General features: G+C 40.4%; 1 protein-coding gene across 8 annotated transcripts in view; it reads left to right on the plus strand.

Annotated features, from left to right (window-relative positions):
* Positions 1–8,210: 8,210 nt before the first annotated feature.
* LOC128739226 (protein phosphatase PP2A 55 kDa regulatory subunit) overlaps positions 8,211–27,569 on the plus strand; it is a 34,808-nt gene continuing 15,449 nt past the window's right edge. The window contains exons 1-2 of one of the 8 annotated variants that reach the window (XM_053834694.1): positions 8,211–8,559; positions 11,748–12,296. In XM_053834694.1, the coding sequence (XP_053690669.1) occupies positions 12,290–12,296 (7 nt within the window). In that variant the 5' untranslated portion in view covers positions 8,211–8,559; positions 11,748–12,289. Of the gene's footprint in view, positions 8,560–8,594; positions 8,819–11,747; positions 12,297–12,650; positions 12,767–27,569 lie in introns of those variants that run through there. The other 7 variants (XM_053834702.1, XM_053834730.1, XM_053834711.1 and 4 more) reach the window with 7 other exon arrangements.

Below are 27,569 nucleotides of genomic sequence, written 5' to 3' on the forward strand. Positions count from 1 at the left end.
CACCAGAGCGTGATACGACAACTTGAGTTTATAACCTGATTCTTGTAGAGGTTATGAAAACGGGGTCTTGAAAACCACTATTCGAACGTAATAAAACTTGGAATAGTTACATGGGATTGGATGTGATGAATTCAGAGTATGTAATTCGTAAAACTACCGTTAAATTGGCAATGGTGCGATGATAATGATAAGTAATTAACATTTTGGCATGTAATAAAAATTTAAACAAATTTAACTGACATACATATATGCAAAATCTATGCATCTATCAAATACACAAAAAAAATAAGGCGGTATAAATGAATAGTCTGGTATTAATTAGCACGTTGAAGCTCGACGAGTTTTTTCCGAAATTGTATGACATTGGTATGTCAACAGCTTTCTCGGAGGTAAAAACAGTCCTAAAAACTGTCATAAAACAGAAAAATATGTATTGTTTTGCGAAGCCGCCAGTTGGTGACAACCTGTCATTAAACAAAACCGGAGGAGAAGGTAGCGGAACGGTTGCCTCGTTCTACCTGAAATTACTGAAAACACATTTCCATTACTCCACGCTTGGCGGATGCGTTTCGTGTCAAGGTTTTAACATCTTTTATGTTTCCTTTCTCCTTCAACCGCAGATCGCTCGCCGGCAGAGGGTGCAACCAATCCTGCTTCCAATTCTAGCCAAATCGTCAGCATCGCATTCCCCAACGGAATCGCACACAGCAGTGAATGCTCAATTGACTAGTAGTACGCTGCAACGCATGCATTCATTGCACGATACCAACGACAGCGACAGCGACGACAACCGTGTCCGCTGCCCTTATTGTCTCTACCGTTGCCAGCACGGGCGTCTAGCATTGCACCGCGACGTTCGAGGAGAAATTGCAAAAATAAGGCCAACGGTTAACCCCGTAGCCGCGGTGGGATTGCGCATTTCAAAACACTACCACAGCGTGACTGTCGTCCTCCCCGGCGATCATCGGATCGCTAGGTTGTACATAACCTAGAAACGCTGCACATTTCCATATATCTCCGGCTAGTTTGACTGTAGCACAACCGTGTGCAACGCCCGTCGGACGGCGGTCAGCATGTAAACGATTTGCTCGATCTCGGAGTCCAGCCGTGTTTAGCGTGTACGTGACACTGCAAAACGGAAGCAGAAGACGAGCGGAAAGATGTGCCGATAATTAATGATTTATGATAGTAACAAACCGACATCAGTGCCGAAGGGATCGATGAAGTGTAAGTATGTATAAGAAATGACACATTTATCCAAGGGAATTACTCATCAATTACAGCAAACTGTGCGATTGCCAGAACTGCCTGTCAAGTCGATCATGTGTCGGGTTGTTTGTTTGTAGGGAGAAAGATATGCATATTTTTAAACATATACTTGTTGCGGGAAAATTGGCCATTCGAATTTCACGGTGCTGGTCTGGTGCTAATTGGTGTTAGATAATAAACAGTCGGGTCGAGGAAAATTACGACCGAATACAGCCATGGACCTACGCAGGTCGGTCGTCATCTGTCGGTTTATGGACGTGACATGTTACAGTAAACAAATCGAGTTTAGGTCACTGTGTGTAACGCGCAGAGATGGTTTTAGTTTTATAACAGAAAACAATAAACGGCCGAGAACCGGTGTTATTCACACATTTTTTTAAACGTCGTACTTCCACTTATCAAAACAATCAAGTATCAACGGTATCAGACTACCTTTTCCATGCTTGCGCTGGATCATCATTGGTTCGATCCAGCTTTAGGCGGAGTTGAGCAGTTAAAACAGCGCCGCTAGATGCACTTTGCGTCCTACATAGCATAAGTCCAGCTTAGCATTTATCTTTGTTGTCACAAACAATTTACAATACCATTCCAACTGAGTAGCGAATCATTTCAGCCGTGTGTTATCTAGCAGCAGTCCAGAATACCGCTTTAGATTCGAAGCGAAAATTTCGTGAAAAACAATCGGACTTTAAAATCAACGATATTTTTGATCGGAATGCTGGTTCACGGTTTAATTAGTTCTAAATGAAATAAAATTAACAACTTGCCGCCGCCTGATACCTAATCTTGGCTTTTTTGCATTTTTAATTAGCAGAGTCTCCTGAATACTGGCAATCCAAGTAACTCACTATATTGATGAAGGTTTTAAGGGGAAATAAGCAGTCCTTAACTTTTCGTAGGAAAGCCCAATTTCGGAAGTCAAACTCTATTCAATGATTGATACTCGTTGGTTTTGGTGCATTTGATATAAGTCAACGTTTCGGTTGAGTTACCCTAAAATAATTCAAATGGAATAAACGCATCATAGATCGTTGGTTAAGCTGTTTCCGATAAAAATAATTTATAATGAAAAAATCAATATATTACTTTTATTTCTTTATACTCACTAGATGGCTATACGATCTTGCTCGGGATTCGAAATCGCCAATTTCCCAGACGTTTCAGAGATCGCAAGCGCAATTGAGGGACTCCGTAGCCGCAAGGTTACCGAGTCTGCTTTGACAAGCGAGTGGTCGTGGGTTCGAATCTTAGTAGAATCAAGTCATTCGATGTCAAGCGATTTTAGCATGAGTTTATTCTCAGACCCCTTACTCACCCTTCCTTCATGCTGAATTCTATATTTACCCACTGAAACCTCTTGACCAGGGACGTAAAATGTACTGGTTGGTGGCAAAAGTTTGAAGACATTTACCATTCTTTCTTGCTACCTGTGTTGCGACATGTTACTGGTACACAAGCACCGAAAAGAAATGCAAGAACAACAAAAACATCTCTTTGTCTACGTGTCATACACTCTTCGATATCGGGGAGAAAATGTCACCAGTCTTTGAGACACTTTTTTGTATTCTCTTTTGCTGTTGCGCACGTAAACCAAACATACAGCTTTCCTCCAAACAACACGGTTTTAAATAGGAAGATTCCCAATACACCTTATTCTCTATCACTGCTCCATACTATTCCAACTACAACTGTAAGCAAAAAGCGACAAATGCATGTCATTTCTACACGACATTTTGTACGAATGGTCGGCTGACATACGAAAATGTTTGCTTATTATCATGTACGTATTAGGGCTAGTCTCGACACGTGCAAGAGATAGGCACTGTCGATACAGAAACAGTACAGAGCGATGGTATTGGTTATTGGTATTGGTATTGGCAATGCATGCTGGTAAATGTAAAGAAAAAATGTAACCGTTTCGGTCCCTGCTCTTAACAGTGGAAATGTCCCTCCTATAGTTAAGTGTACTGGTCAGAGGAACGAAAGAGTCCTCGCCAGGGACGGCTATAATATGGGATAGTACTGGCAGTGAGGAATAGGTGGGTAAAGTAGATCAAGTTTTGAAGGAAGGGTAAACCCTAATACACACAAGCACGCATAAAATTTAATAAGCATATCTCTGATTCAATAGCGTTTATAGCAAAGCTAAATGCAGTGCAGGTCATACAGCAACACCCGGGCGATATCATTATAGATCAACTATACTGGTCGTAGTGTGAGTTCATACAGGAAAAAAATCGCAAGCCATTTTCGAGCTATCTCGCATGTTGTGCGGCTTGTACCCTCTGCTCCTTGTGCCGGTTTCGTTCCATTGTCGTTCGGCATTCTTACGAGATGTCCGGTCCACCGTAGCCTACCGACTTTCGCCAAATGTACAATAGAAATCTCTCCAAGCAGTGCGTACTCTCTCCACTTTCGGTCTGTACTCCGCCAAATATCGTCCGCAGCACCTTCCACTAGAACACGGCAAGGGTACGTATATTTTCCGTGAGCAGTGTCACTGCTTCATATAGAATAACGCGTCTAATAAGGATTTTGTATATTTTCAGTTTCGTACGGCGTATGCTTCTTGTTTTTAAAATTCTTCGAACGGAAAAGTAGGCTTCCTACTTTCTTAGCTAGTAGATTTCCTACTTGGATGCAGGATCTTCCCAGGTAACCAATAAGCATTTCCAATGCAACTTAAAAGCAAGCCAATAAGCATTTAAGTTGCCTTAAATACTACTTAAATGCTATTTTGGCAAAATATGCCGCTACTTTACTGCTAGCCCTCCTATAGTGCTGACAATGCTTATTTGCAGCTAGTTACCAACAAGAAGAATTTAAATAGTATTGTGGATGCCAATTTACAACAGTTATGCAGTCAAAAAACTGATAAACAACAACCTGCAGTATAAAACGCCAGGGATGCTCATAAACGACTGATTTACTGCTTATTTTAATGCTTATTGGTTACCTGAGTCGTTACTAATTTTATTGTACGCGGTCACCAGCAATTCAAAATACACGAAAACCAATCTACCACCACCTGAAAAGGTCTAATGGGATTATGCGAAAAATGTGAAAAATGTGAAATCGGGATCCGAGGAAGGAGACAGAGTGAAGTTTTTTAACCAGAAGTTGTTACGTCTGTGTGTATTCCTGTAAGTCTGTGTTTTGGCACATATTTGAAAAGCCAGGAGTAACCGTTTCCAGGGTCTTTATTTAATAAAGTGAAGGAGCACCTCTTGTAAATCTCTAAACTCTCCGCTACATCCATCTTCCACGCAGAGCAGTTGTTAATTACTTTTGCGTTGTCAATGGTCAGCGGATGGTTGTCGTTGAAGACGTGCTCAGCCACTTTAGATCTAAAATGATGTGTCAGACCTTTCTCGGCATCTCTTGATGCTTTTGTTACCTCTGCCAAGTGTTCTTTTGTTCGTGTTTCCAGATTCCTTCTAGTCTGACCGATATACACCTTCTCGCATTGTGGGCAACTGATTTCATACACCCCGGATTTTCTTTGTTCTTCAATCGGGTCCTTAGTTGATCCCAACTTATTTTTGAGCTGGTTGTTTCGGCTCGTGTAGACTAGATCAATTCCAAATTTTCTCATTTTCCGACGGAGAGGGCGTGTAATGTTTCCGTCGTATTCTACTGCCACTCTCCTGAGTGTATTCTACTAAGACGCTCCAAAAACTTCAGTACCACTTTTTAGTTCGTTGACTTCAGCGGGTACCGTTCAAGGTGCGGGGGAACGCATGTGTTTTCTTTTAGCCTTTACCTCAATGTCAACGACAAAGCCTGGTAGTTGTCTGCCTTTGTTACTAGCCGTGCTTCTCGTTTCGATGCCCACTCTTCGAATCACTCACTCAAGAGTATTGTAAAAAGTATGCACTATAAACCGTTACCTTGTCCAAAAACATTCCATCATGTTTTTGCCTTGCCTCGACCCTCGCCGCATCAAAAAGACTCGATAGACCTCGAGAGTGTAGCAAGTGTAGTGAGGGGGGCTCTGTAGCCGCAAGGTTACCGAGTCTGCTTTGACAAGCGAATGGTCGTGGGTTCGAATCTTAGTAGAATCAGGCCATTCGATGTCAAAGTGACTTTAGCATGGGTTAATTCTCTGGCCCCTCATCACCCTTCCTTCATGCTGAGTTCTACATTATCCCGAAGACGCTTCTTATGGTTAGTATACTGGTATGAGCACCTAATGAGGTAATGGTTTTGAACCTCAGGAGGACTCACCAGTGCTAACTATAACGAGGCGAAACAGGTTTGGTATAGTAGGACATGCATCGAAGCATGGGTAAAACCCTCAACACATAAGCACGCATAAAAAAATATAAGCTTATCGTTTACTCAATAACGATAAAGCACAGATATGCAGTGCAGAATACAGCATACACCCGGGCAACATTACAATAGATCAATAATATTGTGGTCAAAGTGATAAGCCCATACAAAAAAAAGTGTAGTCAAAAAGGGACTCGGGAGTAAAACCGTGTTTGTACATTGTCTGCCATAGCTGGTGTCGGTCGACTATATCGTATACTGCTTTGAAGTCAATAAAAATATGATGCGAATGTCGAATTATGTATAATGTTGCTTTGCTTATATCACTGATAAACAAACATACCGCTCATTATCCAACTCTTCGTACACTGTAACAGGTTATTTAAAATGTAGTGTTGGTTGGAAATGTCCTGAAATGTCGTCAAATTGGTGCTTTTGAACGAAAGGAGAGGAATGCCATTTATAAACCTTGCTTGTCCGAGGGATACACTTGTTGTAAGTTGATATTTGAGAATGCCGAGTAAAGGTGGTGCCAGTATACAAGCAAAATGTACGTGACGATATATTTTGTGGGATTTTCTTCAAAGAATTGTCTGATTGTGCTTATATGTCACATCTTGAGCGATACATCGGATAGAACAATATTCCTATCGTTTAGCATTATCATTAAAAAAAATTCACAAATATGTTGTATAATACATATTAGAGCTCATAGCAACCACCTGACTGCCAAGACGGGGCTCGCGTGATCTAACTTATGGCAAAATTCATTGTTCGATGACACCCCACACTTGAGCCAAACACTCTTATCGGGTAATCAGTGTTTGCGACCACGCTAATCGTAGCAAATTTCAACGATAACATGCTTTTCGCAACTCGTCCATTGAATCACATCATTGATTGTTGGTATTTCTGCTGTCTATCAAATGTACAATTACTGTTGCATTAGTAGTTGACTTGATAAATGCATCGTTTGGTTTGTCCCTGATTTTTTTTTTGACATTTAGATATCAGAAGAGTGACAATTTGAGGTAAAATTTGTCATAAGCACATGTGTGATTCCGTCGTCTTATGGTAAGAAATTAAAAAAATTAGAAACTGGAAGCATATATTCATAGGTCATAACTCTCTCGAAATTCACTACTTTGTAACTATTTAATCGCCCTCAAAAATAACCGTGTAGAAGCTTGCCTTCTTTTTAATAGTTCCGTTTTGTTTCTCTTTTCAATAGCCAAAGTTCAAACTAGTATAAGACAGAGCGCACCCTCGCTGGGTCGATGGGGTCGCTCGGCATCGGTTACCACGAGTCCTCCAATGAGTATTCCCGGAAGCGGAGGCAGTGGTCCAGAATATATCACCGGCGGCAGTGGCTCGAGTCCACCGCATAGTCCAAACTCACCGCCACCTATTCCGCCTCGGCCGGTGATACGGCAGTCTAGTTTCACTAAGATCGGCTACATGATTAATACGGCAGTTAACGGAACCAAGAAACAGTTCATCAGCAGTAGTAGCTCCGGTAAGTATAAATGACGAAGGCAAGTTATTTGATATTTATCCTGTTACCAATGACCCCCAATATGGCCTGGTCTAACAAGCCAGTCATCGTATGTTCGAATCTTAGCTGGGAGAAGCTATTATAGGCCCCGCAACTATCCTGTACTCCAAGTCAAGTTTCGACGGAATGTAGCACCTAAGTTTACCTTTTGCTGTTGTTGCTGACTTAAGAGTTTTAATTTTCAATTGATCGTCGAGTTTTTACGAAATCAGTTGAACAACATGTGTGTGGTATGTAGTATTATACCGGAATGATAAATCTAAGCACACTGTCGATAATTGTATGCGGTGGGTTGGGACCATACAATTGCCCTCAGTCCAGGTTAAACCCCATTGAACATCCTATCCGATTATTTCGAAACTATAATGAGAAATCATTAGATTTCTAATCAAAATGACTTAAACCGAGCTCTTGTAAAAATATGTCATCAATTCATACAGGAATATTGGAGAAATTGGTTAATAACTCAAACAGAATGAAACAGGTCATCAATAATGTAGATAGTCCTGCAAGGTAGTTGTTTTAAGCGAGAAGGGACATTAAATGACCTAAATAAAAATCCTAAATAATAAATAAATTTTATTTCAACTATTAGTTGATTTTTTGGCAGACTTTATTGCTTGGAATATAACAAAAAAGTGTGCCGAAGATGCCGAAACAATTCAATCTAAAAAATATAACGCTCCTATGAGCGATTGCGCACTTTTGATGTTAAATTTTTTCTTGCAACCAGCATTACAACCCTGACTGCGATCACTCTCGTCTAAACCTATCAAAGCTTTTAAAAACACACACCCCTTAAACTGGACGATTCCGTGGCACTCGTCTAAATTTTGAATCACGGACGCGAGCGATTGTCATGCTTGTTCTTCTCTTTCTCTCACACATCCAGCTTCGAGGCCGGTCTGGAAGTTCTCCCGTTGACCACCGTCGTTTTCTTTGCAGCGCTAGTGTTAAGCTTTTAGAAAAGGTTAGAATATCATCGGAATCGCGTATTTTCGCACTCGCACTGCCTACAGCCACAGCGTCCACTACACAGAAACACCTCGCGTAGCCTACTGGTTTTGAGTTGATAGTGTTGGTGTGAACTAGGCTAGAGTGCGCGAGAAACAGCAGCATAGCATGAATCGTCGTCCTCCATCCAGTAGCAGTCACAGTCATTAGCAGGCAAAAATTGCGGTAATCGTCGTCGCCGTCGGTCGTCGTCTTTTTCGGGTTTCTTTTCCTACTTGTAATGGGAATGAATTCGGTGATTACGGTGGAAGAAAACAACGTGTAGTGCGTGTTGATCGTGAATATTCTGCAGAAAGTGAGTTTATCCCACTGGAAAACGTGTTTTCAATCAAGTTTTCGTAGAGAAAAAAATGTGCTGCAGCTGAAACGCTTCTCCTCACCGAGGCAGACAAGAATCATTCAAGGAAGAGTAAGAAGCAGCAACACCGCAAGAAGTGTGGTTGAAGGTTGGCAGACCAATTTTTTTCTTGACTTGTGATTTGTTTGGACCCAGGTGACCATCTGTGAACTACCGTTCGGTTTAGGTGGCTTCTGCTGCAGCGGTGATTGATTTGCTGGTTAGCATTAACGCCAAATTTTGGTCGATTAAGCTGTTCCGGAAAGTGAAGAAAACATCGCTTCTTTGGCCGTTCGTTTCGAGAAAAGTGCGAATTTCGGTGGTGGTGTTGCTCTTATTGTTCTTCCTCTTAAAAAGGGTTTCATTGTGTGAGTGAACTGACGATAGTCGATTGTGCGTGAAAGAGAAGGATTGTTCAGAAACGAAAGCAACGGCGAAAGATCGAAACTAGTGATGTGTGGTGCAGTGATGCCAGGTTTAGAATTCAGGTTAAATTAAGGGACACCTTGCGTAAGGTTCGAGTGGTTCAAATACCTATGAAATTTCTTATTTTATGAAACTATTTTCACTTTTATAGCTTAGCTTATAGCTAAGTTTTATTTTGCTATTATGCAATGTGTTTTAAAATTTGGCAAGTAGTCCTTGTGGTCGTATAGTTTTTTTGGTGCATAGTTTTGTTTGAGAACATGAGACGATATTGCGAAGTTTCCACCTATTTAGAGTCCCACGCGAAAATTATTAGCGTGGTTATTTTCTGCGTTTACCACACAATTTGGCAATTTGAACCATTAGTTTTTCGTTTTTGCCTCCCCATTGCACCCCTTGTTGCTTGACAAGCATATTTTCAATGTATTTAGTAAATACAAGATAATTATTAAAAAACGAATTTGCGAAGGACACGTAAAACTGCTGCCAGGTGTAATATCTTGTACACAATTTTATTATCGTGTAAAACCATATCTTCTCTTAATTTGATGTTACCGACGTACTAGTATCGAACTACCAGTAACAGTATTACACTCGAGTCGCTTTTTACGCAAAGGAAACGTCCCGCGTAAATTAAAACCGCGCAAGTTCCGAAATTCGCGTATAAAAACCGCGTATTTTCCGAAATTCGCGTAAATTCCGAAATTCGCGTAAAGAAAGTACAAGAGTCCATGCCTACTGGCAGGGGTGCAGGCTTGAAGTAGGACTACGAATGTAGAGCAATTCGTCTCCCAATGCCAAAGCCGGTGATTTTGGTATGAATTTCATATAATAGATTCCCCAGTTGCGCAGTAACGGAAGATTTACTCGCGCTGTTGTATTTTGTACAACGCTTGTGAACCGTTGACTTTATCTCGGGAATCCAGCAATAAATAAAATTACTGTTTTCAGTAAAGTTGATCCGCAGACAAAGATCTTTCAAATGGTGGAAAAAGTTCCATAAGTTTTTCACCAAGTGGCATTTGTATTCGAGTGAATTCTGTTACGTTTTAGCATGCCTATAAATCGGAGTTGGCGCGAGTAACGAAAGGTAAAGGATTGTGTTGTTACATGTGAGAAATTCATAATTTCAACTCTTCAGCTAATTTAAATGGTGGACCTGAAAAGGTCCGTTTGTTAATCTCGAATTCTCGAATCTCGAATTCTCATAGATAGATAGACTTTTATGTTTATGATGTTCTGAGTCGCAAGCTAGCTGCCTGCTGATGTTTCGCCAACGAAAGTCGGTGACCGACTGATGACGCGCACCGAGGCAAAGGCAAACAATGTTTCAAATACAACCTTTAAAATTATGCCACGGATGTGACTCGAAAACTGGCTGTCCCATGTGTCGCAAGCTACAAGCCAGCTGCTTGCCGATGTGTGATGTGTTGCCAACGCCAACGAAAGCCACTGACCGAATGACGTGACGATCTGACGATGCGCAGTAAAAGGCACAGCAGGAGCAGCCAAAATCATATCGTTCGCTGGCGGATGAGTCGATGGATTCTTTGGTTTGTTGGCCTCTCGTTTGGTGAATTTGGAAGTCTCCGTTGCCTTATCCGGAGAAGCAGCAACAGCTGAAGCTCAATTTTCGATCGGATTGTATAGGGCGTAAATTAAATACAATCAGAAGGAAGATTAACCATAGCTCATCTCGTATATATTTCTGTCATCCGTGCTAGGGAAGCACTGACGTGGGAAGCAAAAAGATGCAAATGAAATATTAAATATTCGACCTATATTTTTTTAATTATTAAACGTCTGTGAGGGAAACGTAATCTCCTGCGTTGAAATGAATTTTGTGAAAAATTTCCAATCGATTGATATCAATATCTCTAGAATCTATTGACGGATGACTGAGTTATAGGCGTGCAAACTATAACCACTTTTCGTTACATGTTCCCTTTTCGTTTTTCTAAAGTGCACCCCAATATAGAAATCAAAGTAGTAGTCCTACTTTAAAAAACCGCGTTAATTTCAAAATTCGCGTTAAAAAAACCAACATTTTGCGTAAAAAACTGGATTTCAACACTACGCGAAAAAATAAACGTTTTGAGCACATCCGCGTAAATTCCGCGTAAAGCGACTTCAGTGTATTTGATAAATATCAAACTTGTACCAAAATCTGCAACAATAATGGAATAATCCGAGTTTCCACCACTAATGGTGCGTCTACCCTATTAGATTTTATTCATAATATTGATGTTGGAATATAATTTCTGTATTTTAATGCAGTAACTCTTACAATAAAGAATTGCGCTTGTAGGATAACAATAGTTTTATAATTAAAATTTAATTGGTTTTAGTGGTTTAGTTTTATCCCTTATGCGCTTGTCGAATATTGAATGCACACATGCAAAAAGTGAAATCTATCACAGAAGACCATTATTTTGTTCTATTATAGAAATGAACGTTTAAAATGAATCATTTTTTGCGATTAAATACCCGGTCCATTGATTTCGCTAAATGTACTGTTTTCGTTATTCGATAAAAAACGATCCTTCGCATTGAAGAATGAGACCGGAGATGTGGGAGATTAAAATTATTTTATAAATCTTATTCGGCATCACTGCACCATTCTCGATCTATTTTCTTTGAGTTTGTGTTTCTTGCGTAAAATTGGCTGAAACAGCAAACTCACACATTATCACAATCGCCACCGAGCTACATACAATATGTGGAACAGAGACAAAACACCCGTAGGTTTCTTGGCTGTGGTACTCCGTTGTGCTCGATTGCACTCTGTCTGATGGCGCGGTGGTCGACCTTGCGCAGGTGTGCGTACGAATGCGACAGCAGCATTGAGAATACTTCGTTTCTTTCTTCAAGCAGCAGCAGTAGTAGCAGTAGTAGTCACAAAACGAATAATAAAAACAGCAAAAATAAAATATAATCTTCGATCGTTAACCGTTTGCAAGGAAAAGTGAGTACTAAGTGGTGTTTGATCGCACAAAAAATCGCGAAACGTTAGCCTCGTCGGGCTGGTATTGGTGAGATTGCGAGAGTGTTTTTCAATAGTTTGCTCCCGTCGGAGAGCGGAACAGTGTGCGTGCGTCAGTGGCGATAAGCATACGGCATCGAATAAAACATCAACAAAGAAAAAAATTGCCAAGAAAGCAGCTGAAGCAGTAAGTTTGCTTAGCGGAAGTGAAGGAAGCTGTAAAAGATTATAGAGCAAAAACAAATCGTGAAAAAGGAACGCTGAGGATTCGAAAAAATTTTCTACTTTCTGTGCCCTCGTAACGAAGGAGTATTTGGTTCAGCAGCAGATCATTCGCCAATCGACCACCGGTGCATCCTCGTAGGAAGGCATTGTTGTTGTTGTTTTTGTATGAAGGAACGCTCTGGTAGTGGTTGCGACACGATTTGACATGGCCGGTGAGTAATCCAAAAAATATTAAATGCTACTGCTAATTACAGGATTAGAAATCCCGGGTTTTGAATCGATAACTATTACACTAATCAGGCAAGGATTTATTTCTAGTTTAAGAGAAACTTGATGTATGCTATTGGAAAACGTCAAAACCATCACGTAATATGTTCACTTTTAAAGCACGTAAGAGGGATTTTAAAATTAACTGGTTGCGTCGAGCAATCTGTTGAATCCAAGTTATCAGTTACGCGGATCAAGAAATCAGCTGACCCAGATGCCCTTTACGTTCATATTCTCAGGCTCAAAGAAACAAGCATGCAAAACAGCATCCTATTCAACCCTTATCCCCACAACCACACACACCGCACGGTGGAGCGTACCGAAGTTTCGCCAGTAGAGCGAGAGCGTGGTGATTAATGTCTTATGCATTCTGTTTTCACTTTTATCATGTCTAGCGACAACCGCCTGTTTACTGGTAAGCAAACTGAGCCAACGTGGATCAACTCAAGAGGCCTTTGGTGATGGAAAAAATGCTTTATAATAACAGTCACTGTTGGCCAATATTGACTGGCTATGTGTTGCCATTGCACGTGTAATCACTATCGAGGGAAAAAGACCCATTTAAATGCTGTATTGTCCTTTTATAGCGGTAGCCAAGTAAGGAAACGGGAACCACATTTGCATTCGCATTGTTCACTACAGCTATTAACATTGCACTCCACTTTTAGCAGCAAATAGAATTTATCGTCACCCCAGTAATAATCCACTTGGCTTAATTCCCACTGTTGGAGGTACATGTACTACAAAGCAAAACAGACAGACGGACGGTGAACTGACCAATTTCTCTCGAATTTAGCTAAACCTGCTTTTTAGCTTCGACGCTTATTCACACATGCCAAATGTTTCTAATACCCCCGCAAATGCTGCTAGTCTGAAAGCCATGGAAACGACAGAAATCAATGCGATAAATTTTCATCATGAACCCTAGCTAGCAAATAGGATTCTTCAGAGGAACTGTCTCCTTTGAGACTTGATCCGCATGCACAATGGCTCAGTTTTCAAACAATCCATTCAAGATTAACGCTTAATTGGAAAGAATGCTTGCCGCTGCATTGCTGGAATTGCCATTGGGCTGTGCGTTTTGGCTCTGCTTGGAACAGTTCCAAGCGATATACGATGCACAAATCGCAGCCAGGGGGGCAAGTGGTATGTAATTGGATTGGTAATGGAATAGTCAAAAGTTTGTTTAATTATTCGTCTAACGATTATCACGATGGATTGTGAGAGAACCGGTGCATACGGTGCTTTAAAAAACACTTATTGTGGTCAAGAAATTATTGCTGGATTTCCGAGTTGGCGCTGAATTTAAGTACCTTTTTATCCCTTCATTAATTTCGCATTGCAATTTAACTCAGGAAACTTGAGAAAAACTTTTTCCAGGTAGTCTCTCTGCTGGGTTGAGGAGCCTGACGGTATTGCAAGTACCACCAGGTGTGTCGAAAATTCCTCCAAAATTTTTATCGAAATTTTTTCCATTAGACTTTAGCTAACATCGGTGACTGGAAAATGTGGATGTAGCTCGAAGAGAAATTGAGGTCCACTCCGTCAGGAATGATATTTGCTAATGTTAAAAAGTGGTGCAAAACCACTTCATCGTGAAAGTGTAAGTCATTTCCGAATGTCGAAAAACATTTAAAAGATCCGTTCAAAGTAATAACATCTTTCCGATCTGTAGCGGTTGAGTTAGAGCAGTTTCGTGCTAAAAGTTTCTTACTTCGCTTTACTTTTTTGGCGACAATCCGCTTATCGAATGCATGCCGATTTCAGGAGCCGTTTCTACATTTCTCGGTCTAACACCCGCTGCTCTAGCATCCAGCCAGGGTGGCCACAGACTCGGGAAATGCGGGAAAACGTCGGGAATTTGGCGAAAATTGCTATAAATCGGGAATTCATGAATTTACGTACAGATGTTCAAGTTGCATTCCTTTTTAGAATCTGGGAGAAATGTTGACAACTCTACCTTTCTGAGACAAAGGAATCTGTAGACCCCGAACAAAATCTTTGCACCAGGAATTTTCTCCATCTGCAAAGTCGAACTGAAAACCGTGAGAGTGTATGGCGCTTGTGATCTGTGGAGAGTACAGCCTTCCAGTTGGCTGCGATGTACGTCGCTGGTCTAACAACCCACTCGTCATATGTTAACCACTGCGTCCAATGTTTTGAATTATTTTAATATTCTCCGTTTTTATCTTCTTGCCGATAACTTTATTACCGATGTGTTCATGTCCGTTGGCTTGTGGTTCAGCAGAATAAAGGGATGAAGTCTGGTTTCTCAACTGTCGACGGTCATCTGCCATGGTTTTTACATGTCACCAGGAGAGGTTCCAATAATACTTTGAATATAGTTGGCATGGCCACGTCGTCAGTAACCTCTAGATCTGCTTTTTCAGGTCCTCCTCCACTTACGCCTCCGAATCTTTGTTTCTATGTTCCGAATTGGAAATCCAAGTGTGAGACCTTCAAGCCCGAATGCATAACAAAGACCTTATGTAGTTGTCTCCACCGATGCGCACTAAGTCTCCCAGGCCATAGAACAAATTTCACGCTTAAATTGAATATTCGTGTTAAGGTTCGTCAGGTGATCTGATTTGTGCGTCGAGCATTCTAAAGTCCAAAGCCATTTGGCTTCCTGATTAGTGTGTCTAACCTTCCAGCTTCTCAACCTCTTGTCTCCCTGCTGTAAAATTGAATAGATTGTTAATGTGCAATATCACTGACTTAGTAATTGCGACGTTGACTATGAGGAGACCTGTTGCTGTATCCCTATATCACTCCTACATGAGTCCATATAGGGTCCGATGGAAGGCCGTCGTGCAGCAATTTGCACTAAAACAATGCAACGAGATTGTCTACCTCATCAGACACTCATCTATGCCTTAGTGCGCCCCAGATGTTTGCGTGTTTAGGTCGAATGCTTCTTCGAAATCAACAAGTACGAGAAGAAAACAGTCCGAAATTTCAATGACTTGCTCCAGCATAATACGGATAGTCGTAAAATGATCATCGATCGGCAGGGAATCCAGTTTGTTTTTGCCGAAGAGCAGCGTCGGCAAATTTTTTTACGCTTTTTCGTTTTCTTGTGCACCAGAAGGGCGCTAGATTCAAAATGCCCCTGTGACAATTGTAGAGGTCGTGTTTTGTAGCTAACCGCTAAGGATTGCTGTACACAGATTACGAATTGCTCATACCCGTTAAAGCAGTTGAGTTTGATTTTCGTAAGACTGTGCACCAATTAGGTACTACATGGTTAATGAAAGCAATGACCTTCTTGGGATTAAGTTTTTATACACAGTAAAGCAAAGCATTGGGTTTAAACACCCTTTCGTGACCTTGACTTGACTTGAAGGCTTGAACCTTCTTTATCGACAGACTTTACAGCCGGATATTAGAGTTCAGGCCAGCGACTTTCATATGGTGGGAGCTCGACCGGATTAGCCCACGGAAGGAACCGCAATGCTGATTTAATAAATCTTCTTTGGACAGCTTCAATCCTTGTAGACCACGATGTCGAATATGGACTCCAAACCCAGGGTGTCGATTACCTGGAAAATCAGGGAAAACCTGGAAATGTCAGGGAAATTCGTTTCGACCTGGAAAAGTCAGGGAATTTCATTTGGAGTCAGGGATTTTTGACATGGGAAGAAAATATACCGGAAAAGTCAAGACTTTGTAAAAATAACATTTACTTCAAATATCTGGCACCTTTTCATTCAAGGCCTTCGCGTGTGCCTAAATCAAATAGAATACGAGACGTTATTTTACTCACGTGCAACCAATCTGCTGTGTACAAATATCCGAGTTTCGAAATTTCGGATTTCATGAATGTGCGAATGACGTGCAACCTCAACAACGGTTGAACCGATTTGATCGCTTCTGGTTTCAAAGGGAAGTGCTCACAAGCTAATCGATCATTATTAATATATTTTGGATTCTTTGATATTAATTGGATATTTAGATCAAAAATTGTGGATAGAAAATTTGCTTATTTTGTACGGAAAGTGGCTTAAAAAGGCCATACCAGCAAATTTTGCGTCTAGAGAATTCCAGACTTCCGGGCCGAGATCGGACTGTAACTGGAACTAATCAAACTGAACCTCAGCCTTTAAAAATTTACCACGGCGTTCAACCTGAACGGGCCAGACTCCGAACTACAATTTTTATTCTCATGCCGATCACTAGTGAAAACCTACGCTTAATGCGTATTCGAATGAAAGACCATCTCGGCTTAAAAACTCAGATTTAGTCTAACAAATTAGTCGTATCTTCGAAATTTGACTGCGAGCAAAGAGTCGATGGAATCGCAAATCCGAAGTCTTCCCGAATATCAAAAGCTGGCTACAAGTAGGTCGAATAAAAACAGAAGGTCGGGTTTTAAATAATACAACGATGCTGCGATGCTCGTTGAGTCATTCGGCCTCAAAAATTTTTATATTCCCGAGGAACAATTATTTCCTCAAATTTTGATAGATAAACCAACAGAATATTTCATTTTTTCCGACATCTTGCAATTTTTATTTAGCTTGATTCTTTAATTTCGATGTGCGTCAATTAAGTTCGAATTAATTTTAATTTGCACTTAGAAGTTTTGCATAAAAAGATGAATTTGAAATAAAAAGAAAAATTGAATTCATTAGGAAATGATAATTCAAGAGTAAACAACCAATTAAGCCAAATAAACACTTTGATAAATGAAATTAAGGAGATATTTTGCGTCTGAAATTTTTCGAAATACACCTGGAAAAACCTGGAAAAGTCAGGGAATTTTATTTTCGCTGGATAATCGACACCCTGAAACCACTGCTGCTGTTTCAAGGATAGACCGAACTAGCGAGCAGTAGAGATATTTCAAACAGTAAGGGTCACGAAAATCCCTTCCAATCCTTGGAATGTCAATTCGGTGTCCAACAAAACTCCAAGATCCTTCACTACTGTTTCACGTTGAATAGGCTGGCAATTAATGGTGTAGCAGTGGTCTAGACGCGATTTTTTTCTGCTGAACGAAATTACTATGCACTTTGCTACACTGATAGTAAGTCGGTTGCACGAGCACCATTTAAAGAACAAATCGGCTAACTGTTGAAGCCGCCAGCCGTCCTCCTTCGACCGTACGATACGAAAGATTTTTGAATCGTCAGCATACATTATCCGACAACCAGGTGGCAATGCTAAGGAGATGTCGTTGAATAAAAGCTAAAATAACAGCGGTCCCAAATTACTGCCTTGCGGCACACCTGACTTAATCTGGAACTCTTAAGACTTGTAGTCTCCTAATTTTACTGATAGGAAGCGATTGGATAAAAATGATGTTAGCCAAAGCACGAATGAATCAGAAGGATTATTCAAACTTCTACTTCTGTTTCTGACAAAATCGATGAGTGCACTCTATAGAATCATTTTAAACGCTGGTTGTCAAAAAATACTGAAATATTTACTTTTCGCACTTCGATGATAAATAAAATTTGTTGAACGGGAATATAAAAGCTGTGCGATTCGATTGTTTGAAAGGCATAAATTTCCGGTAGCTTTGCTCTGCAATATAAACAGCATATGCTACCTTTATTTTATAACGGAAAACCGAAGGAAATTTTTGTCGGGAAAATTTCGGGCCACCCTTCCACGGTAAGAGTGCCTATGCAACAGGTAAGAGGTTTGCTTCGAAATCGTTGATCGAGTTCTCTGCTGAAACGCTTATCGAGCATCCTTATTACGTGGTCAGCCCACTGTAGCCTGCTGTTTTAGTCGCTTCATAATATCTGCATCTTTATACACTTGGTAGATTTCATGATTCAGTTGCCTGCACCTCACTCCTTCGTCTAATATACCGCCAGGAATTGATCGCAGGATCTTACGCTCAAAAACGCCAAGAGCTCGTCAGTCGCTCTCTTTCAACTTATCTTATGGAGCGCGAATATTGTGCGGAGTTGCTGGTTACGGGACCTCAGCTGGCTACGTAATCCGTAGAAGGCCCTGTTGGCAGCCGCCAACACCGCCTTTTTAACTCACGGCTATTCGTCGATTCGTTGATCACCGTAGTTTCAACACCCCAAGGGCAACCACGCTCGCTACCAGCCATTTTGTTTTGGTAAAATTTATGATAAGACTTCCTCGCAGCTTCCGTCTTAAGATGCGGGTACGCTTCTTCCACAGCTCTTACGGTTAACAGCCCTTCCGATAGTATCTTCCAATGCAATGTTGCAAATTCAATAGTCCGTCACCTTGCTCCAAACCATCTAATGTCACAAACGTGTCCGATGTCTCATCCTGACGCTTGATTTTGAACCATCCAAGGGTAGCACGTATCAGCATAAACAGTTTTGTTGGAAAACCATGTTCAAGCATAATCTGCCACAGCTCATTTCGTTTAACTGAATCGGACGTCGCCTTGAAGTCTATATCCAAATGGTGAGTCTGCAAGTTGAATTGCCGGAATTTATCGAGAATCTGTCGCAAGGTGAACATTTGGTTCGTCGTGGAGCGTCCCTCTCGAAAACCGCACTGGTATTCGCCAACAAAGGTTTCCTGCAACGGCCTCAGTCTGAGAAACAGGGTGCGGGAGAGAATTTTGTATGCAGAATTGAGGAGAGTAATGCCTGAATAATTACTGCAATACTTCCAGCATTACAGCAAGCACGGATGTAGCAAAGCGATGAACTGAAAAGGTTCTGAATCTTTGTAGATTGCTGTAGATTGCCAGGTACAAAGTACTTATTGTTAACCGAATTATCGTTTATCGATTAGTTGCTACAGTTATCGATTTAAGGATTACGATTAAAGTAAACGACTGTGTTTTATTGAGAAAACTTGAAAACAGCAAAATTAAGATTTATTTGCAATGGTCCTGATTGATTTTATTGACTGTCACACGGCAAGTTTTAAAATGTCGTATTGAAAACAAAAAACACACATTCAATGGTCATTTAAGACAACGACTGTCACAACGCCACCCGACGTAAATAGGCCTGCTGAAGTGTTTTATTTAATTATTTGCATTTATCGTCATGTGCCGGCCTATAAGAATTATTAACATCTGTTCTGTTCAACATGTGTCTATTTGCTCGATGTAAAATGGATCTGCACCTTTCTCTAACGCTATCTCTTCGTAATACTGTGACTAGGAAATGAAGTTGTGCATTCCAAATTTGTGAAAATATGAATTCTATGAGTTCGCTTTTCTAAAATGTTTTGCCAACATCTCTTGAAAAGGCAAATTCTTACGTTTGTTGACCCTCAATTATTTCATGTCAGTTTTTATTTTGGCAATAACCTACGCAAGTAGTGACAGAAATCTGCCAAGCCACTACTTACTGCAGATGCTCCTCAAAAAAAAATGCTGGTTAAAATAAAGAACTATAATTTACTTTCACATTGTTTTAAGATTTAAATTGTTTAACTTGTGGATGTAATTTTCTTCAAAGACATGTCTAGCTGGGTATATGAATAATTTTTAAATTTTATATTGTTTTTTTTTGTAAGTCACATTTTGGTCACTAATACTATTGATTGCCAAAATGCCGTTTAATCTCGTTCTAATCAACTGGATCACCTGCTTCCCTGTTCAGGGGAGCACCCTGAACAGGCAAATGCAACGATGTTTATGCCACATTTGAAATCAATATTCTGGCATAGTGACGAAGAAAGTGGGCTATCACGTACTTGCGTCATTGCAGTTGGTTGTTTATATTTTGAGAACCAAATCAATGGGCTTTTTCCCTCTGAATCTAGGACTTGTTTTCCCTTTTCAACCATACAGCACTGGAACTAGTTACGGTATAAAGTCATCCTGTATATGAAGAACTATTTGCAACGTAAAAGTTTTCCTAACCCTATTTGGATTATATCTGAAAAAAATCATCCTGAAAATTGCTCACCGAGTTGTAGCAACAGTTCCCACTGGAAAGTTCACGGTGCAGACATATCTCGTAATTTAATTTTTTATTCTTGAAATAATAGCGTTTTTCGGCCAACTTGCTTGCATCCCATGGCTATTTGGAAACTATTATCCGAAACAGACACTAGACGTGCCGGCGGCGTCCCGGCGCTATGGATATTTTTAGTTGAACTGTCCGTAGGGCCAAAGAAGAAAGAGACGGAAAGTTTCACGATGATGTAATCGCGCCCGGAGCCCAGTTTCAGAACGGAGTGTATCTTGACATTTATTTCGTCTGTTTAGTCGTGATTTGCTCCGGTCCATTGAGAGCCAAAGCCGTATCGATCGTGTCGGCTTCGGTTGTCCTGTTTTTTATCCTAATAATTGCCAGTATCTTTTCTATACAACTTTTGCTTAAGCAAAAATATATTCTGCACACATCTATTTTTACTCCTAACTTTCCCTTGTGGGTTTAGACCCAGGTTGGCCATTTTATCAACAAAAATTCATCAAACGCATGTTGTCATATGATCATGAATTCTTTCTCACACACTTGCTTGCGATACGCTTGCATTGCCCGCAATGATAAGATACGGACAACGCGACGCAAACACCGTGCGTAGGTGTGATTATTTTGCAGATACATATAGGCAAACTGATATTGTGACGCAATTTTTCGCGACAAACGTGTCCTACTTCGTCGCTATTGACCAACGGCGACCGGATCGAATGTTTGGACGTTTTTTTATATTAGACCAGTCGCTCGCTCAACAGAGAGCGATATACGATGGGAAGCTGCTAGCGAAAGGGTTGTGTTTGTGGTTGTGGCTGAACACGCCTGACAGATAGTAACTGATAGCAGGCGAAGGTGAAGCAGCATTTGCTTTTTTTTCTTTTCTCCCCCTTGCTCTGCGGCTCGTGCGAAGCAGTTCAGCAACTTAGACAAGGTTGTGGGCTAGGGTGGCACTTCGTTCAGTAATCCGTATGTTCATGTTTAGTGATATAGATAGCTGCTGACCGTAGAGCTTCTTTGAATTATTTATTAATTAATATGTTCAGGTTGAGTTTGAACCAAAACATCGTTGTTGGTCTGGGGAAGCGATGAATCGGCAACGTCCGTTTGCATAATACATTGGGTATGACTGTGATGGAATTCATTGAAATATTGAATGAATGGTTAGTTCTCATTTTCGTTGGCAATGTTTTGATCTGCGGCGTTGCAGTTCCCGTAGGACTACTCTCGATTGAAAAATTTTTTTTTCATCTAAACATGTACCGAATGAATCTAGTATTTACGAAGCACCGGTAAACCGACCGCTAACAATTTACTGTGCAACAGAACCCATAAATCACACCACCACACACACTCCACGTGGGATGAACTAATTGGATTTTATCTCAAGTGAGAAAAGTGTAATTTTGCTGTCCATTTTTATCATGCTGATGTTGTTTTCCTAACAATTCAGCTTTCTTTGTAGCGTAAAATGTTTTTATTTCTGGTGTTTTTCTAGAGGCATTGATCTTTTTTGGGAATAATTGAAAAGCAGTAGGAGAATGAATAATTTTTTTATAGTCGACTGAAGAATAAGCCGTATTTGACTGATTCTTTTAGTTGCATTAGTACTAAGATATTAGTAAGAAAAAGCAAAGCAAAGCCGGGCTACATTCCATTTTCGAAGCTTGACATTTAGTTTTTATACGTCAGCTTTTGCAATCAACTGTAAGAGTACGGAGTACATTCTGACAACAGCTTTAAAACTATTAAACTATCAAATTGCCCACGCTTCAGGTTTTTATAAGTAAGATTATAAGCTCAACCAGTGTGATTACGCTCTGCTGAAGGCAGTAATAAAACCGATTATGTTTTTCGCAGCTTGAGAGCAATCATCATAGTTTCATGAAGCGTTTCGGTTTGTTCTACAAAACTATAAAGTATAAAGCTTGTTGTGGTAAAAAAGATAGCTCAGCTAGCCAGCTTTGTTAACTTGAAAATATATTAGAGTAAGGAGGGGAAAAAGTGCGATGCGGGTGAAAGTGCGATTCGATGATTTATCGGTGCAGATTCCGAGTAAAATTTCTATATTGGCATGGATGGGTGACTACTTTGACAGCTTAAATCTAACGTAAACTTTGGTTGCTTACGAAGCATAGTTGCTGAGTCATGTGCAAATGTTATTTTAGGGCGGTTTTGATGTAATTTTTCGTTATACGGCAAATACGATATCAACAGGAGCATATTACTTGTTGAAAATTTGTAGCAGCCTTTACATCACTCACATATCTGTTTTGAAAATACGGCGAAAATAATTTACAAAATATATTTCGCTTTTCCGTAATTTAATCTAACCCCGTCAAGCGCCTAGCGGGATAAAAGTTCGATTCACGGACGGGGCAAAAGTGCGATTCACGGACGAGGCAAAAATGTATAGCTAATTATATACAGCTTTATGCACTATATTATAGATACTAGAAATGAAAGATCTGCAGAAAACTATGTGTTCTACAGATGTTGGCCGAAGAAAAACAATGTGTTTCCGCTAATAAAACAAAAACATACGTTTGGAAAAGTTTCGATCTAACGGAGGCTGCAATACACCAGCGCAAAATAGAAAAGGTGTAAATTGAGAATATTCCTTATCGAAACACAACGCAGATTGAAGATAATATGGTTTTGTTAGGTACTGCTGAGCTAATTTCATGGATTCTACCTTCGAACTTTTGCCCCGCGGTATTCGAACTTTTGCCCCGCTAGTGGGGTAAAAGTGCGAATCGGCACTTGATCAGAAAAAAGAAGAATTAGTTTGCAAAACACTTTTACCGCAGATGATTTATAGTTGAATGTGAAGACATTGAGTTACTGCATCACTATAAAATATATTGTGTTGTTGTTTTTCTTTGAATCTCACGAAAATTGATGACAACTTCAAACATCGCACTTATGCCCCGCCCTACTCTATAGCTGTAAGAAGAAAAGTTAAAGTTTTACTGTCCGATCATCCTGATCGGTTTGGTTTATAAAGCAAAGTCTAGTTGCTACATTCCGCTTTCGATATATTGCCTTCTGTTTATAGTCGACAGACTTCGCAGTCGGCTGTTAGAGTACGGGACAATTGCAGGACCAGTGCTACAATCCTGTTGACTTTAACAGTCCCTCCCAGGTTGCCACTATACGAAAAAAAAATCATCTGGAGTGGGTGAAACTTGCAACTTTCACTATATTAACGACACGTCTGGCATGTTACTTTAATGAATAGAAAATGCTACATTAATGCTTGCTTGAGGGATAACGAAAACAGGTCGAAAGAGGTTGCATGGGACTTCTTTAAGGAACATCGCAGAAATAATTATTGACAAATAGTTCGGAGCCATCGATCGATCCCAAAAGATCTGGACTACGATTCAGAAACCTTGAGTATCTCGAATCAGGTCGAAAGCACGCAGGTATCCTGGTAGGTCAAGTGCACTATCGAGATCAGAGCCGGTGGTGAAATATAATTGGTCAAATTTGTTACGATTAATCATATGATATGATTTATGTATTTATTTTATTTTTTATTATTTACTTTACTGTACTTTACTTTTTCGACGACAATCCGCTTATCGAATCCATGCCGAATTCAAGAGCCATCTTCACAATACTCGGTCTTGGGCTGCCACTCTCCAGTCACCCCTAACATCCGCTTTTCTAGCATCCTGGTCAACAGCGCTCATCCAACGGGTACGGGGTCTGTCTCGAAGTCGTCGGCCTCTATCGGGTTCTCTGCTAAACATTGTTTTCACTGGTCTCTCATACAGCATCCTTGCTACGTGACCAGCCCATTGTAGCCTGCCGTATTTTAATCACTTCACAATATCCGCATCTTTATATACTTGGAATATTTCATGGTTTATGCGCCTACGCCACACTCCTTCATCTAATATGCCGCCAAGAATTAATCGCAGGATCTTACGCTCGAAAACGCCAAGAGCCCGTCGCTCGCTCTCTTTCAACGTTCACACTTCGTGGCCGTGGTGTACCACCGGGAGAATTAGCGTCTTATAGAGCGCGAGTTTTGTACGGAGTTGTAGGATACGGGATCCGTCTTTTTACTTCACGGCTCACATCGTTGTCCCATGTCACTAACGTACCAAGGTAAACAAATTCATCGACCACTTCAAAAGTATCTCCATCTATCACGACTGCAGTGCCAACACCCGAAGGGCTACCAGACTCTCTACCAGCCACCATATACTTTATTTTGGTAGAATTTATGATAAGCCCTGTCCTCGCAGCTTTCTCCTTAAGATGCATATACGCTTCTTCCGCAGCTCTACGGTTAACGCCGATGATATCGAAGTCGTCCGCAAACCCTAGGAGCAAATGAGATTTCGTGATGATGGTACCGTTTCTCTGCACGCCTGCCGTTCGAACAGCACCTTCCAAAGCAAGTGGTGAACAGCAAGTTCGATAGTCCGTCACCTTGCTTCAAACCATCTAACGTAACAAACGAGTCCGATGTTTCACCCGCTATCCTGACGCTTGAATTTGAACCATTAAGAGTAACACGTATCAGCCTAATCAGTTTTGTTGGCAAGCCATGTTCAAGCGTAATCTGCCACAGCTCATTTCGTTTAACTGAATCGTACGCCGCCTTGAAGTCTATAAACAAATGGTGAGTCTGCAAGTTGAATTCCCGGAATTTATCGAGGATCTGTCGCAAGGTGAACATTTGGTCCGTCAGGGAGCATGTCTTTCGAAAACCACACTGGTATTCGCCAATAAAGGTTTCCTGCAACGGCCTCAGTCTGAGAAACAGGATGCGGGAGGGAATTTTGTATGCAGAATTGAGGAGAGTAATGTCTGGAAAATTGCTGCATTCGAGTCGATGGCCGTTTTTGTAAATAGGGCATGTGAGACTTTCCAACCAGTCCGTAGGAAATTCCTCCTCAGTCCATACCTTTAGTATAACCTGATGGATTGCACAATACTGCCGTTCGTTCCAGACTTTCAAAAGTTCGGCGGGGATGCCGTCATTTCCAGCTGCTTTGCCGTTTTTCAGTTCTCTCGTTGCTTTCCTAACCTCGTCCAAAGTTGGTAGATCCACAGCTTGTCCGTCATCCTCAATCGTTATCCTGTTTCTTTTAACCGCTCCATGATATTTGTTTATTTGTTTATTTGAAATTAATTCATCTGACAATTATGGTGATGAATAAAACTACACTAAACTAACAATGACTTAATTCTACTTTTGAAACGCTCAGTCGGTTCGTCAAACTCGAAATGCTCTTCAACGGTCGTAAATGCACGGATGTATGCTGAGACTGGTTCGTGGTATCCAAACACCGTTCGATGGAAAATTGGTTGTATAACGTCGTATTCCAAAGAGATCTCCATGGTATGCGAAAATTCAACATTGAGAGCAGTTCGTGGGCATCAATTTCACTATTAATCAATTTCGCAATAAACAGTGACTGCTGAAGTTTCCGTCGTCGTTCTAGAGTATCTAAGCCCAATAGCCGGCATCTATCAGGATACGGTGGTAAATTATTAGGATCTCGCCAAGGCAAATTTTTTAGCGCTAAACAAATAAACCGTTTCTGAACACGTTCAATCCTTAGACACCATGTAACTTGGTAAGGATGCTATACGATACACGCATTTTCCAAAATTGAACGAACGAGAGCACAGTACAGCGACTTCCAACAATATGGGTCCGAAAAATCCTTCGCTATCCTGGCGATAAAACCTAACTGTCGTAATGCTTTCGATATAGTTGTTGAACATTGTAAGTTGAACGACATTTTTGAGTCAAGTACAATTCCTAAATCCGTCACTTTTGTAACTCTAGTAAGATGTCGATGTTACAGATGAACAAAATCTGCATCATCTGCATAAATTAGTTTGAGACTTCCATTCAGAGTCAGAGCCGCATCGGTAAAAAATAAAATAAACAACAGTGGTCCCAGGTTGCTACCCTGCGGGACACCAAATTTTTTTGTAAAAGGTCGTGATATACAACCGTCAATCTTCACCCGTAGCTGACGCTCCGTAAGGTAAGATTCTAGCCAAGCAATCAATTGCGCAGATACACCAAGACGAGTCAGCATATTTAGTAGTATTTTATCGTCAATTTTGTCAAAAGCTGCTTTCAAATCGGTATAAATTACATCGACTTGCGCTTTCTTTTCTATACTATATATTACCTTCGACGTAAAATTTAGCAAATTTTTGGTAACCGACCATCTAGGCATGAAACCATGTTGATCCTTGTATATGTAGTTTTTCGTAGCATTGAGAAGGTTTTTACACATTATGATTTCAAACAATTTAGAAACCCTAGAAAGGCTTGTCGGTCATCGGTTTGTCGTTCGTAGGTGCGTACACATTTATCAGACTGTGCTGCAACCTCGACCTTCATCTTCTGCAGCTCTCTTGCCAGGTTACCCGCACGTGCCTGTTCAAGTATAGTCCTGACATTCAAAGTACCAAGTTTCCAATAATCGTTCTCCTTTTTATTTTGCCTGGGTCCATGGATGATTATCCGGTTGTTGTTCCTTTCCTGAATTGTATTGGCCTTATTTATGGCAAAATAGCAAAAAAAATTATTCTGGTTCAATTTTGATTAAATTTCAAAAAAAAAAAAATTACGAATACCACTCACCATATTTTGGACAAGTGTTGCAATATTTTGATGACGTTTACTGAGTTGTAATTCACTGAATTTTGTACAGGGGGAAATTCTGATTTTACTACCACTAGAAAAGCGACATCTCTTGAAAAATAACGGTTCGGCTGATATCCTATTGATCGGAATTGTTGAAGGCAGTTGAGTGGATTGATGTCCTTTTCGAAGAAATCCACCCCGTTGTCTACTGCCGATGGAAGCAGCACTTTAAGTTAAAAAACTGATTTCGCTAAAATTATTTAGGTTTGAGTTTATTAGTTGTCCCTCTTTGGAAAATGCTGCACAACATACATCAATTTTGTATACAACTTGAAAACATTTTCTAGGAAATTATATATGCAGCGAGACAAACATGCATCCATTTTTTCAATAGGACTAATTGTCTGCAAATTTTTCCTAGTATAAACACCATGTTTGCATTTCATATTTAAAAAATACATATCGGCTTATAACGTTAGACAACAAAATATCAAAAATGAACAAACCTGAGGCAGTTATCCTTCCACCGGCAGTGTAGTACTTCAAAGTTGTAGTGGCAGCTTGCCAAACCAAGCCAAAACTTTACAGGTCCATTGTGAGTTATATTGCACGTAAGAATACGTTTTTCACGCATTGCCTGTACATTTAACAATCAATAGTTTTTGTTTGTCACGAAAACTTGTTTTTTTTGTCCGCAAATAATAAGT

Source organism: Sabethes cyaneus, chromosome 1, assembly GCF_943734655.1.
Source record: "Sabethes cyaneus chromosome 1, idSabCyanKW18_F2, whole genome shotgun sequence".
In the NCBI taxonomy this organism is placed as follows: domain Eukaryota; kingdom Metazoa; phylum Arthropoda; class Insecta; order Diptera; family Culicidae; genus Sabethes; species Sabethes cyaneus.